Genomic DNA, 14,716 nt, shown 5'->3' on the forward strand with positions numbered 1-14,716 from the left:
TGCGTGCGGCCCGGGTTCAATCCTCAGTACCACATACCAACAAAGATGTTGTGTCTGCCAATAACTAAAAAAATAAATAAATAAATATGTTTAAAAAAAAAAAGAATATTACAGTGGATTGAGTATATGGAGCAATTGCTATGAGACATTTTTAGTATATATGTAAATATATCATTTTGATGGAATTTTTATGTTTATTTTGGTATGTTCTCAAAATATTTTATATCACTCATTTAAGTTTTATTGAATTAAATACCTTATATTTCCGCCAATGTGAAAGGATATGTGTTTTCTTGAATTGTGAAATGCAAGCTTTATTGTCTCAGTTGCTGTTTTTGTTTTTTTAGAGAATTGTGAAAGTTTACTGAATGCTGTGATTAACTTCTTAATATTCTCCCTCCACCATAAAAAAGAGCAGTGTAGTTTTTGCAGTTGACCTCAAGTTAAAGATAGAGTGTGATTTCCTGAGGGAAGTATTATTCCTTTTTTCAGTAATTCTTCTAGGATAGGCTTGGTCCCATTTCAGAGGCGAGAATAATTAGAGTTTTCTGGAAAAATTCTGTATTGTCCCTTAAAGAGAGATGGGATACCATTCTTTCTCTTCCTAAATGAGATAGAAAGTGTTCTTTTCTGGTAGTCATCTTTCATAGGTAAGAACATTCTTAAGACAAATCTACACACACACAAACACGCATGCACACACATACACACACACAAACACACACGATAATGTAGTAGAAAAGAGAGAAAAGGAACCAGGTCCTTGACTAAATTGTGACTAGTGTTGACCCCACTGTACTTTTGAAATTCCATTTATAAGTCACTGAAGTCTGTCTTCTTTTTAAGTCTATCTTCTTTATCTTCTTCAATGTGGGCAGGTTTCAAAGGACCAACAAAATTGATTTCACATTTAGAAAAAAAAAAAAAAAAGGACTTCCTAGAAAATATAAATCTAAGGGCTATGCCTTCCTTTCTGTGTAGTACCTTCACGAAAATGGCATTATACATCGGGATTTAAAGCCAGAGAATGTTCTACTGTCATCTCAAGAAGAGGACTGTCTTATAAAGGTAAAAGTTATGTTCTGTATGTGAGCATTCTGGTAGAAACTGTCTTTTAATTCCTCGTGTGAAAAATGGGAGGAAAAAAAAAAAAAAAGACTGAGAATCTGATTTTTGCACTCAGCATTTGTTGTAGAGATCAGGTGATATCCTGTCTCTCTGGAGTCTAATGAGCATTTATCAGCTCCATTGTATACAATCCACCTTTGTGCAGAGGGGTCTAAACAGATGAATGAATTACATATCCTGCCTGGACCTCTTTTTCAAGCTTCCTTTTAGAATCTCCTGTTAGAATTTAAAAATAAATAAGAAAATAAACTATATCTCAAAAGACCCAGGCTGCATCTCTGAATCTGAGGGTGGCACCCAGGTGCAAGAATTTTTTTCAACCTCCCCAGATATTCCACAGTTAATCAAATTTGAGAGCCTAGGGTCTAAGAAGAATAGTGTAACTAACTAGAATCCTCGGGTGTTTGTCATAGGGATCACAAACTTTCTATAAGGTTACAAAGAACATAGGTAAACTGGAAAACCTAATTCTTGAAGTTCTTAAGTTAGGGATTTTAAGCAAAATTTAGTACTGGAACTTGCAAGCCATGAGTTTGCAGACTTCAGATGAACCTCAGGTATGAAGCACACAATGAAAGCTGATGTAGCTGATGTGGGACCAGCAGACTATGATACTCTTTTTATTTTAGGACATTGTTAAAAATTATTCCTTTTGTCCTTAATTTTAGATTACTGATTTTGGGCAGTCCAAGATTTTGGGGGAGACCTCTCTCATGAGAACTTTATGTGGTACCCCCACTTACTTGGCTCCCGAGGTTCTTCTTTCCATTGGAACTGCCGGGTATAACCGTGCTGTGGACTGCTGGAGTTTAGGAGTTATTCTTTTTATCTGGTAAGAAAAGTTTTCATTGCTACACAATCTGGTTGGAGGTAATTAGATGAAAGCTAACCATATTCAGGTAGCAAGGTCATGTTTCATTTAGGTCACTTTTCGACCACTGATTTAAAGAAAAACCTGCTTTTTCATGATGCTGAAACCAAGAAATCTGTATATCTGAATGCCTCTGAGAATGCCATTTGATTTCTTTCCCTTTTTCTCTCTACCAATATAAAGCCTTAGTGGGTATCCACCTTTCTCTGAGCATAAGACTCAAGTGTCACTGAAGGATCAGATCACCAGTGGAAAATACAACTTCATTCCCGAAGTCTGGGCAGATGTTTCAGAGAAGGGTATGGATACGAAAAGGGTTAAGAATATGTGGTTTACTACGATGCGGGTATGCTCTTGGTGGGAGTGTCTTTTCAAACGCTGTGGTGTTTTCTCCTATTAGTCTGTTCTAGTTTTGATTAGTTTTTACAGAATTTGAAAATTAGAACAAATGATCAAATTGTTCATTCAGCACATTGAGCTCAAGTTCCTAGTCTACTGTTTCCTAGCTGTGTGACCTTCAGCAAGTTATTGAACTTCTCTGAGTTTCTATTTTCTTTATTTGTAAAGATCCTCCTCTGATAGTCCTCACCTTAAATTAAATGGTTTTTCTGAGTGCTAAGTGTAATGTACACAAGTGACTGGTACCTATTTTAGTGTGCAAAAGAATAAGTAACTTTTTAGTTACAAACTTTCCTTTGAGTTAGCCCCATATAAAAAGCTCAATGTAAGTTACTTTGTATATTTTTAAATTTTTTTTAGTTGTTGATGGACCTTTATTTTATCCATTTATATGTGTTGCTGAGAATCGAACCCAGTGTCTCACACATGCTAGGCTAGTGCTCTACCACTGAGCCACCACCCCAGCCCCTTACTTTTTTGTATTTTTATAATTTAAAAATGTAACCTTATAATTTTCAGAAGAAAAAGTGGAAACTTAAAACTAAATATCCAGTAGTGTAACATAGGTGATCGTGCTAAGCATGGGTGCTCTTTAAGGAATAATATTATTGCAGTATACAAGCCAGCCTTCATTGCTTGCTGGAGTAGTCAGGCTTTATTTCTGACAAGCCAGATTTTCACAGAGCCCCTCTTTGGTTGAGGGACTCTCATTACCAGTCCTGGGGTGTCAGGGAGAGTTGGCTGTAGCATTTTGAATATCTCAGAACTGGGTAGAAGGTCAGTTTAATTAGTTTGAGTCCAGCAACAAGAGAGGGAGCAGGGAGCTAAGAAGCTGTGTCCCAGAGGGGGAGATGGGGAGCATCATCATCATTCCTGGTGTTTAGAGTCCTCTGCACACAGGGAGGAGGACCTGGGGTCCTGCCCACTGTCTGCTGACTCCATAATGATCTCTTTCTGGATGGTGGCCTGTCATTCTGCATACCTTAATATTGCTGATTGGATGTGTTTATCCTTTTCACTATAGTTTGCCAATTCTCTTGTTACCTTAGCTCTGGATCTCGTCAAGAAGTTGTTGGTCGTGGATCCAAAGGCGCGGTTTACGACAGAAGAAGCCTTAAGTCACCCGTGGCTTCAGGTGGGTGTGGGGCAGTACCCACTTGCATGAAATGCACAGGGAGCCCTGAGCTAGGCGAGGAAGAGGATGGAAACATAACCTTTGCAATGTTGGGTCTGTTTTAGGTTGAACTGTAGGTTCACCCAACAGGTGAGCTAGGCTGGGCTTCATTCCAGCCATCTTTCACCTTAAATAAGGGAGGATGGCAGCCTCCCTGGGAAGAATCCAGCCATTTCTCAGTTCCATGTGATTGGGTGTGAAGGGTCTCACTTCTTATTCCTGGTGAGTAGGCTTGCTGTATTGCAGGCTGACACCTGTGTCTTTCAAGTCTGCATTACTTCTCTGTTCTTGCTGGGAACTGTGGCTGCCATTAGATCGTGCATGGACCTCATTCAGAGTTGCCAGAGTTGGAAGTCTTTAGTGGATTTGTCAGATTCATGTTTGGTGTTAGAATTAGCTACAGCAGTGGGGAGGTTTTTTTTTTTTTTTCTTTTTGTACCGGGGATTGAACTCAGGTGCACTTGACCACTGAGCCACATCACCAGCCCTGTTTTGTATTTTATTTAGAGACAGGGTCTCACTGAGTTGTTTAGCACCTTGCTTTTTTCTGAGTTTGGCTTTGAACTTGCGATCCTCCTGCCTCAGCCTCCCTAGCTGCTGGGATGACAGGTTTGCACCACTGTGCCCAGCCAGGCAGGCTTTTGATGGACGTCTGATCTTCCATTTCCTGTGTCATCATTCAGCACAGCCATGCCTCTTTCTATTAATTTTCTTTTGATCTGTTTTCTGTGGGGATTAGGCACTTACTAATCAGGTAGTTCGAGCAATAGACTGTTACTCTTGGGGATTACTGGTCCACAAACTCCTTGGGCAGTCTGGCCTCAGCTCTATATTTAAGGCTCTCAGGGAAGGCTGTTCCCCATTCTGTTTTCCAACCCTCTACACCTAACAGTTTTGCTCAGGCCAGCTCAGGTTGAGAACAACAAATCCTTAATGGAGGAAAAAAAAAAAGCCCAGATATATGTGTTTGGGATGTTGCCATGGAAACAGCAATCTCCCCAGAAGAAATCTGTCAGATGATTTAGCATTTAATAGACCACACAGATTTGAGACAGCAGGACCTTGGAGAAAAGGAGTTTGGAAACAAAGGGTGCCTATGGATGTAGGGATTTAATTTTGATGAAAAAGAGAAACACGCCTCTTGGCTCTTTTCATGTATCTTAGTAAGGAAACTCTTGGGGTCCCCATGTGGAGAGGTTGGAGGAGCTGTGTTGGGCTTGGAAAAAAAATAGAGAGCTGGCCAGCAAGTCCTAGGGACAGGATTTGCATCTGCCTGAAATTTATGAGGCAGCACAGCCTATTTTTCTTGTACTTTTTGTCTCAAAAGAAAACTTACAACTAAGAAGGTGAAGTTCAACTCTGCCACAGGGGTCTCCTGTCAATACTCTTTTATCCACATTTTGTTTTTGCAGCCAAAGGTGGAGAGGACAAGGCTGCAGATGGGTTATCTAAAACATCAGTTAGTGATGGTTAGGTTTTTATTTTGGGAAAGTTCTGTTTTTCAGAAGCCAAATGGTTTTATGGGTTTGGCACTGGGCTGAACACTGGGAATGTGAATCGTGGTCTCTGTGTTGTCATTAGCAGTGTCTGGTTTGGGGAGCATCTCTCATTTTTCCTTCTTCTTTAATACATTTTTAGATGTAGAGGGATACAATATCTTTGTTTATTAATTTATTTTTTATGTGGTGCTGAGGATCAAACCAGTGCCTCACACATGCTGGGCAAGCGCTCTGCCACTGAGCCCCAGCCCCCCTCACGTCCTCTTCTTGCCTCATGTTGAGTGCCTGAGAGGATTCCTTCCTGCTTGACTTCAAGGGATAATTTAATACTTTTGAATAGGTTGTGGACATCTCAAAGGAAGGACATTTACAGATAAACTCTGCCACCAGGGGGCTGAGGATGTAGAGCCCTTGCTTAACATAAGTGAAGCATTAGTTTCAATCCCCAGCATTGCAAAAAACAAAACTAAACAAAATAAAATAATAATAAAAAACTTTACAGTTTGCGTCAACAATGAGGTTCTTTTTTATGTAAGCTAATTGATGACTTGTAAATATACTTAATAGACTTGGGTCACTGAAGGTCTAAAGGAGAAGGGCATTTGTGTTAGCAGCCTCTTACTATGACATACCTGAGATAAATTGACTTAAAAAGAGGAAAAGTCCATTTTGGCTCACAGTTTTGGTGATTTTAGACCATGACCAAAGGGGCCCCATTGCTTTGAGCATGTGGTGAGGCAGCATATCATAGCAGGAGTGTGTGGTGGTGACCTGTTTGTCTCATGGCTGGTGTGAAAAATATGAGAGAGGAAGAGGAAGAAACTGGATTTCCACAGTCTTCTTTGGGGAATGCCCCCAATGACCTAACCTCCTCCCACTAGGCACCACCTCTCTGAGGCTCCGCCCTCTCACAGTAGTGCTGAGACACACAATCCTACCATTATTCCATTGTAATTTCATTGGTTCATGCATTTATTCCTTCAGAATAGTCAATGAGCTCTTGTGTCAAATACTCTTAGGCAACATGGATATAAAGAGGAATAAGATAAGTCCTTGCCTAGGGAGCTGACGTCTGCATCACAGTTGCTGACTGCAGTCCTACAGTGTGGTGTGATGTATCTGTTGGCGGGGTGGGGGTGGGGGTAGGTGCAGAATACAGTGCTAACCAGGAGGAGGCAGGGCCACTGCCCACAGGGCTCTGGTGTGAACAGGACTGAAGCCTGCATGATCTGGCAACAGTGTCGGGGATGAGTGTCAGCATTCTCAAATGTTTACTGGGTCCCTCTGCCAGGAAGGCCCCTGTGCCTGTGAGAGTGACTGGTATCTAGGGGATGCTCAGGAAGAATTTGTTCACTGATTGGAACAAGGAAGGTGGGCTATGAAGGTTGCAGGGAGGTAAGGAGGGCATTCCTGGGGGAGCTGTGGTGTGAACTCAGTATGGGGGGAAAGAATGGATGGGCTTTGGCAAGTGACAGTACGTGAGAAGTGACATCCTCTAGCCATGGGAGAGTCTAGAGGGGAATCCAGGTGAGCATGACCCTACCAAGATAGGCTGAGGGACTAGGCAGAGTGATGGAAGCAGGTGGTAGTTCCAGTTGCTAGATAGAGAAGAGATGAAGCAGTTGGTAGTCCTCTAGCATCATGCAGCTGCTGAGCGGTGGAGACCCCGTCATCCTCTCCCGCTGGTGGCTTACGGGGAAGAGTAGGGAGAAGGTGGGTTGCTTGGTAAAGTATGTGGGGCTTTGGAATCGAACTGCTTGAGGTCTATATACTGCACACTTCACTGGTGAGTGGCTGAGCTTAGCCCACATTCTTTGACATATTTTGCATTTTCGAAGATGGGGAGAACCGGACCAGGCCACCCATCAAGACTCTCGAATGCAAATACTTGAACCCTTTAGAACTTAGCATCTGGAGAGGTAGAGCTACCCTCACACCTCACACATCTGGGCAGTTGTTCTCTTTGCCCACTCCTTCTCTGCCCCACCTTTTCCTCCTGCAGCATGAAGCACCTGTAATGCTATGTCGTGTTCATTGTTGTCCTTTCTCATTAGAGCTGAGCTTGGGATACTGTGGGCTTCAAGACCATGTGGCACTTTGTATAGCACCTGGTGGGTAATTTTCTTAGGGTGCTGAGTCCGTCGTTCGATTGGTATCTGGGTAAATGGCCTTGCTGATGGCAGGGCAAGGGGGCGATGTGGAAGGATTCAGGGAGCTGCATGGAGTCAGCCCCAGCCTTTGGCTCTCAGGATCTGCTAGTTATCTGGAGTCTGTGGTTCTCTTACCCACTGAGCTCTTAGGACCATGGGTTTGATTCAGTCAGTGTTGACTGAGCTGTCACTGCTCATGAGACTACTCAGAAGGCAGAGGTGAGCACCCATGGGCCCTTCACTTCGGGAACTTGAGCAAGGGGGTGATTCTTAGCAGACACTTGCCATCCTTGCAGGGGTGCCTTGCCCTGTCCTTCTAAAGGAGTTTTCTTTTCCCCAGACACAGCCTACTTATGTTTTTCATTTCTTCACAGGATGAGGACATGAAGAGAAAGTTTCAGGAGCTACTGGCCGAGGAAAATAAATCAATCGCTCTATCCCAGATCCCAACCCAGGTATCCCTACTAATGATTAATAAATCTAGACTAGGTTTAAAGAGCTGATGAGTGAACCTAATGAGTCTAAAGATTCTCTTTTATTTATTTTTTAAATATTTTATTTTTAGTTGTAGATGGACACAGTATCTTTATTTATTTTTATGTGGTGCTGAGATTCACACCCAGTGCCTCACGCATGCAAGGCAAATGATCTACCACTGAGCTACAACCCCAGTCCCAGGTCTGAAGAGTCTTGAGGGTGACAGTTGCTTCACATTCTTAAAGATCTATGTAGTAGGTGTTACGTTTCAACTTGATCTGCTCTAGCGTCCTTATAAGATTGCTTAATATGTCAGTGAAGCACACGTAGGGCCTGTCACTTGAAAGTTCTCCTCAAGGCAAGACTAAACCATCTGTTAGAGGCTCGATTTTAAATTCGTTGGAAAACTTAAAATTTGGACAAATGATGATTTCTTGGTTATAATTTTATTCTTCTAAAATTCTTTGTAAGTATAAATAAATATCACTTCATTCCTGTCTACCTTTCTTTTGGTTAATGATAGTTCTGCCTTTTTTTTTTTTTAAGGTACTGGGGGTTGAACTCAGGGGCACTTGTCCACTGAGCCAAACCCCTAGCCCTATTTTGTATTTTATTTAGAGACAGGGTCTCACTGAGTTGCTTAGCACCTTACTTTTTTTTTTGCTGAGGCTGGCTTTAAATTCATGATCCTCCTGCCTCAGCCTCCCGAGCCGCTGGGATTATAGACGGGCACCACTGGTTGCACTATTGCAAGCACTGCAAAAGTTCTGCTTTTTTCCCACTCTCCCTCCCAGTTTTATAAATGGTGAAGCAAGCAAGGCAAGATTGCCTTTTCCATAAAAGAGTAAAAGTTGGGGCTCTAAGTGAGAGGTTTTAGTCTTTCTCACTTTTTGTGATATCGACCATTGAACCCAGGGCCCCACACATGCTAAGCAAGTACTCTACCACTGAGCTATACCCCCTAGCCCTTTTTATTTTATTTTGAGACAGAGTCATACTAAGTTGTCCTGAAGGCCTCAAGCTGTCTGTCTTTTCTGCTTTAGCCTCCCAAGTAGCTCTCTGTTTTGGTGCTAGGGAGTAAATGCAGGGCCTTAGTGTAGGCTAAGCACATACTTTACCACTAAGCTGTAAGCCCAGTTCCATTTAATACTTCAAATCTACTGAGCTTGGCAACAGTTGCACATTAGTGTATAGGATTCTGTTTGTGATCTTGCTGACCAGGAGCTGTAGTTGCCTCACATCAAGAGAGAATATTGCTAGCCTACAAAAAGATGTTCAGAGTCTGCACCTGAGGTTGTGGTGGCCCTGTGGCAGAGCGCTTGCCTGGCATGTGTGAGGCACTGAATTCAATCCTCAGTGCCACATAAAAATAAATAAAATAAAGGTATTGTATCCACCTACAACTGAAAAAAAAAAAAAAAAGGTATCTAGATTTAGATTCAAAGTTTACTTTCTACTGTTTGCATTTGCTTATGCACCATTGTAAAATATAAAAATTGTAGTTGAAAAAAAATTGTAATTGAGTTGAGTATGGTGGTGCACATCTGTAAATCCCAGTGGTTTGGGAGTCTGAGGCAGGAGGATTGAAGTTCAAAGCCAGCCTCAGCAACTTAGTGAGGCTCTGTCTCTAAATACAATACAAAAAGTGTTCGGTGGTTAAGTGTCTCTGGGTTCAATTCCCAATATCAACAAAAAGGGTGGTGGGTGTTCCTGGGGTTGTGGCTCAGTGGTAGAGCACTTTCCTAGCATGTGTGAGGCATTGGGTTCGATCATCAGACCACATAAAAATAAATAAATAAACATCTTAAAAAATACAATACCCTTAAAAATTTCTTTCTTTCTTTCTTTTTTTTTTTTTTTTTTTGTAATGGGAATTGAACCCAGGGGCGCTCAACCACTGAACCACATCGCCTTTTTAAAAAAATATATTTTATTTAGAGACAGAGTCTCTCTGAGTTGCCGAGGCAACTGATCCTCCTTCCTCAGCCTCCTGAGCTTCTGGGATTACAGGTGCGCTCCACTACGCCTGGCAAGATTTCTTATAAAAACAAAATTGCAGTTGAACTGTCCTTACATCATTAAGTGGTTGGAAGCCACAAGAAGAGAAATGTTAGATAAGTGTATTGGAGTCCAGTGGGGATTCAGTGACCACCAGTTATTCTTGGTACCACGCTTTACATGAAGTGACCCTGGTTGACTGATAGCTAATTGGGGAACTTTAATAGAAGCTGGTGATTTTCTTCTAAACATTCTCCCTTTTTCTTTATTTGCAGCCTTCCACTAGTCAAAAGCGGCCCCTGGAAGGGGAAGCCGAAGACACAGAGTCCTCGAAGCGCCGGGCTGTGTGTGCGGCTATGCTGTGAACACTGGAGTGAACCTGAAGAAATGTACTTCTTTCACTCTGCTGTCATCTTCCTTTTCTTTAAATCTTTTCTTTTAATCATTTGTATTTTAATTATGGGAATAATTGCTTTTCCACAGTCACTGTTAATTCAATTAAAAACCTGATGGAATGTGGGCTTTGTACTTATGCTTCAACCAACTTTTTGGTTGAATGCCTTTTATTTAAAAAAAAAATTTTTTTTTTTTTTCTTAAAAAAAAAATAGTTGGGGGGGGGGGTGCTGGGGCTCAGTGGTAGGGCACCTGCCGTGCACGTGTGAGGCCCTGGGTTCTATCCTCAGCACCACATAAAAATAAATAAAGATATTGTGTCCATCTACAACTAAAAAAATGTTAAAAGAAAAAAAAATGTTAGGGGTGGGATATGGTTCAGTGACTGGAAGGCCCTGCGTTTGATTCCCAACACCAAAATAAAGAAAGAAATAAAATGAAAAAAAAAAAAGTTATGTGTGCTTTTTCATCTAGAGCCCTACTTGGGTTGTTGTTACCAGGCGGTTTCTCTGGATGTCACCTGGTTTCAGCCAGGGACAGCTAAATACAAATTCTAAAGGCCCCTTAGAAAGTTACAGGGAAAGGGGCACAGGGAGGTTGGGGGTGGCATTTGTAGTGAGTCACACTCAGAAATTTCAAGAGATGGTAGGTACATTGGTGTATGTATCATGTGCCAGTTTTAAATTCTCATCCTTTGTGTTAAAGATACATGTCTTCACAGTCTGAAACCTTGGGACTAGATAAGTTGTGAAATTCAAATTTTTCCAAGGTTAGGCAGCTGATTCACTTCTCTTGTATATTATGTGTAATACCCCAGGGGGGGTCCCATAACCATACTCATTGATATTTCTGCAGCAAATATTCACAGCAAAAGGGGAAGAGAAAGAGGAAGGTTGTCCCATGTTACTGCATGTCAAACTTTTCTCCCAAATGAATTAGGGATGACTTATTTTAGAAGTGGAGTTTAGGCATGTGGGCATGTTACATTGACCCAGTAATGATTAGGAAGGCCCTGTGCAAAAAGCCCTATTCTTGGCTGATCTTGTCTTCACAGTGATCATATAAGCTAAGTCACCCAGCCACCCTCATGTTACAGGTAAGGAATCCAGGCTTAGAGAAGTAAGGTAACTTTTCCAAAATCACACAGCTGATAAGCGGCAGAGCTGCGACCCAACCTAGGTTTTTCTGAATCCAGAACTAATGTCTATCTTCCTAGTTTCATGTTCAGACTCATGGATGGTGACTTGCTGACAAAATGCACAAGCAACTGATGTCTAAACTCAAATGTCAGCATGTTCAGTGAACTGCCCAAAGGAGCATATATCCTTGTTTACCATCAAGTGCGATCAGTCCCTCCAGGCTGGCTTCAGGGACAGCCCTATGATCTGTAGAAGTTGGAACATCTTTGGCAGAAAACAGACCACTCACATCATTTCATGGAGGGGATGTGTATCGAGGTCACAGATGCCTGGATCTGGAGCCATCAGGAATGCAGGCATTTCTAATGCCTGCTTCCTCTCTGATTCTGCTTTTTCTTTCTTTCTTTCTTTTTTTTTTAGAGAAAGAGAAGAGAGAGAATTTTTTAATATTTATTTTTCAGTTTTCGGTGGACACAACATCATTATTATTTTTTTAATGTGGTGCTGAGGATCAAACCCAGCACCCCGCGCATGCCAGGCAAGCATGTTGCCACTTGAGCCACATCCCCAGCCCTACTTTTTATTTTTTTTTTAAAAATATTTATTTAGTTGTGGATGAACACACAGTATCTTTATTTATTTTTATATGGTGCTGAGGATCGAACCCAGTGCTTCACCCAGGTGAGGCAAGCGCTTGACCACTGAGCCCCAGCCCTAACTCCTCTGCTGCTTTTTCAATTTTGCCTGGTTGACACTAGATCATATTGTAATTCACTGGCCATACCATGGTTCGAATGCTACTTACCAGCTAGGACAGTGTCAAGGGCACACAGCTGTTGCCCCTGGCACTAGGGATGGGAGTGGGGTTGGCAATTTCTATTAGAAAGGTATGCAAGTATTCTGAGGTTTGGCTAGCCTGGTGCAGGAGGCTGATGGGATTTAGGTGGTTTGAATATTGAAAGGAATGAGGTTGAGATTGCCAAGTTAGATGGGTTTTAGTTCATTTGAATAATGTGGAGGTTGAGGTTTCTTAGGGCATTTTCCCTCTTGGGCACAGTTAGCCAGCCCTTCCCTGTTTCCGGGGCACATTGTGGCTCCCTCTGATGATACCTGCCATGATAGGCTAAATAATGACCCTCAATAGGTGTCCTCATTCTAATCCCCAGAATCTGTGAATGTTACTTTACATTGCAAAAAGAACTTCATGGACATGATTAAGGATCTTGAGGTGGGGAGATTATCCTGTCTTATCCTGTGGGCCCAATGTCATCACAAGGATCCTTTTAAGAGGGACCCAAGAGAAGCCAGAATCAGATGAATGATGTGATAACTGAACGTAGATTGGATTGATGTGCTTTGAAAATGGAAGGAGGGGTCTAAAGACTATAAACAACCATGGAAACTGAAAAAGGAAGCCAATGGATTCTCCCTTCAGTGCTCTTTGAAGGAACTGGTCCTTTACAACTTGACTTGAACCAACTGAAACGGATTTCAGGCTTCTGACTTACAGAACTATAAGTAATTTTGTCTTGCTTTGAGCTGTGCAGTTTGTGATAACTTGTTACAGCAGCCATAGGAGACTAATACATTTACTAAAGGGGAGACACTGACTGCTGATGAGGGCCACTTGACACTGATTTTCTCTTCCTAGCCTCACTGTAATTTCCTTTTAGGAGAATTTTTTCCTCTATTACATGAAATCATGGCATGGGGCTTCAAGGTGAGGTGGGGAGACAACTGTGGAAGCTGAAGAAGTCCTAGAAGTTCCTTCTGCTATGGAACTGATAGCTGGTCATCTAGCTGGAGATGGGTACAGGACTTCGAAATATGAGCAAAAGGAGCTGGGATGGCAACATTCATGATGGGCACAATATTGTGCTTACAGAACATTGGCTTTTGGGTAAGTTATTTGCTGGAATTTTGGTTAAGTTTCTTGATAAGCTTTGGCTTCCTTATCTTTAAAATGGGTTCAGTAAGAATAACCATCTCTGATGCTGTTTGTGAGGATTCAGTGGAATAAGGTCCATAAAGTGCCCAGTTATGTGGTAAGGGCTGTCTTCCATCATGAGGTAGGATAGCCATGTAAGTAGTCAGTTCTTGAAAGCATCATCATCTTTCAGTTCTTGCTTGGGCACTTGTGGGGTCATTGGGATACCTTTGACTAAGTAGACTTGGCAAATGCTGGGCCTGGGATTGGCAGTTGGAGGAGAGGTGGAGAGTCGTTTCTCATTGGCGGAGGAAGTAACTGCCACTCCCTTTTGCAGAACAGGCAGTTGGTTCTATGGTGGACCTACTGCATGCCTACTTGATGGTGTCCTGGATATCTCTTGTTTGTGCTGGCCCTGTGCCCAATGCCTCTTCTGTTCAGGTGGAAGCATCCTTTTTCCCAATTACCCTTCCTGTTTATATCCTTCTGGAGGGTCTGACTTCAATCCCTTCCCATACATCCAGCTCTAGCCAATATGGATTGGCTCAGGAAGGGCATGTAGCTCAAATGGGTCCAATGATGAGTTAACCTTGGGACTCTGGCTGGGTCTACAGGTTGAAGCATCCCTAGTCTGAAAATTCAAAATGCTCCAAAATCCAAAACTTTTTGAGCAGTGATATGATGGATTATGAAAAATTCCATACATGAAACTTGGTTTCATGCACAATACTACTAAAAATATTGTATAATGTTAACTTCAGGCTCTGTGTTTAACGTATGTATGACGCATAAACAAATTTCATATTTAGGTTTGGGTCCCATCTCCAATATATCTCATTATATGTACACAAATATTCCAAAATCCAAGATCTGAGACACCTCTGAGCATTTAGAATTACGGATACTCGACCTGTACTGGGAAACAGCCCCTGCTTTCTTGGTAGATGAAGCTACTTAAGTGAAAGAAACTGTATAGAAATGAAGTTATTAGAGAGCAAATGAAACCTGCAACAGGTCAGAGAGGCTGAGTTTGGTTTGAGGTACTGGATTCCGCTATGCCAGAAGTGAGGCTCCAGCCAGAATTTTCCAATTATGGGAGCAGGTAAATTTCTCTCTTTTTTCCCCCCTCCAGGTTGTTTGTGTCACTTGTGTCTGAAAAATGCCAAGAGAAATAAGCACAACCATTTACAAATTCCAAGAGACTCTTGAAAACTTCTTTTTCTAGTAGGGAAAATGTTCTCTGCTATTGTTTTGGTGCCAGCTTTAGGGTTTTGAGGCAGAGTATGGAAAGTGAAGACGTGGGAAGTAAGAGTCTCTTGCAGCCCCAAGGTTGGGTGAACTCCCAGCTAATTATACCGCAGAGTTTGGGACAGAACCCCTTTCATTAAACTTTTAGGAGTCTTGGACGGATAGGGCAGGAGCTACAATACGGAGCCTTCGAAGGCTGCTTGTGCGCCAGGCAGAGTGCTGAGGGGTGTGGATGCCTTGTCAACCCTGGGAAATCCGCTGCACACGTAGAAATCGAGGTTCTCTGGGTCGGTCAGGTGACATGCCCAGTCT

The 14,716-nt window shown here is 42.1% G+C and overlaps 1 protein-coding gene and 1 long non-coding RNA gene across 5 annotated transcripts in view; one reads left to right on the forward strand and one right to left on the reverse strand.

Moving 5' to 3' along the window:
* LOC139706679 (serine/threonine-protein kinase Chk2-like) overlaps positions 1-10,302 on the forward strand; it is a 41,887-nt gene extending 31,585 nt beyond the window's left edge. For both annotated transcript variants that reach the window (XM_071614940.1, XM_071614938.1), the window contains exons 10-15: positions 982-1,068; positions 1,797-1,960; positions 2,183-2,298; positions 3,448-3,533; positions 7,596-7,676; positions 9,972-10,302. In XM_071614940.1, coding sequence (XP_071471041.1) covers positions 982-1,068; positions 1,797-1,960; positions 2,183-2,298; positions 3,448-3,533; positions 7,596-7,676; positions 9,972-10,061 — 624 coding nt within the window. In that variant the 3' untranslated portion in view covers positions 10,062-10,302. The remainder of the gene's footprint in view (positions 1-981; positions 1,069-1,796; positions 1,961-2,182; positions 2,299-3,447; positions 3,534-7,595; positions 7,677-9,971) is intronic.
* LOC139706691 (uncharacterized) overlaps positions 1-14,716 on the reverse strand; it is a 44,584-nt gene that overhangs the window by 6,228 nt on the left and 23,640 nt on the right. The window contains exon 3 of one of the 3 annotated variants that reach the window (XR_011708279.1): positions 1,874-1,957. The exons of the other annotated variants lie outside the window; for them this stretch is intronic. This is a non-coding gene — a long non-coding RNA (uncharacterized lncRNA). Of the gene's footprint in view, positions 1-1,873; positions 1,958-14,716 lie in introns of those variants that run through there. 3 annotated transcript variants of the gene reach the window in all.

Source organism: Marmota flaviventris, chromosome 1 (assembly GCF_047511675.1).
Source record: "Marmota flaviventris isolate mMarFla1 chromosome 1, mMarFla1.hap1, whole genome shotgun sequence".
Classification (NCBI taxonomy): domain Eukaryota; kingdom Metazoa; phylum Chordata; class Mammalia; order Rodentia; family Sciuridae; genus Marmota; species Marmota flaviventris.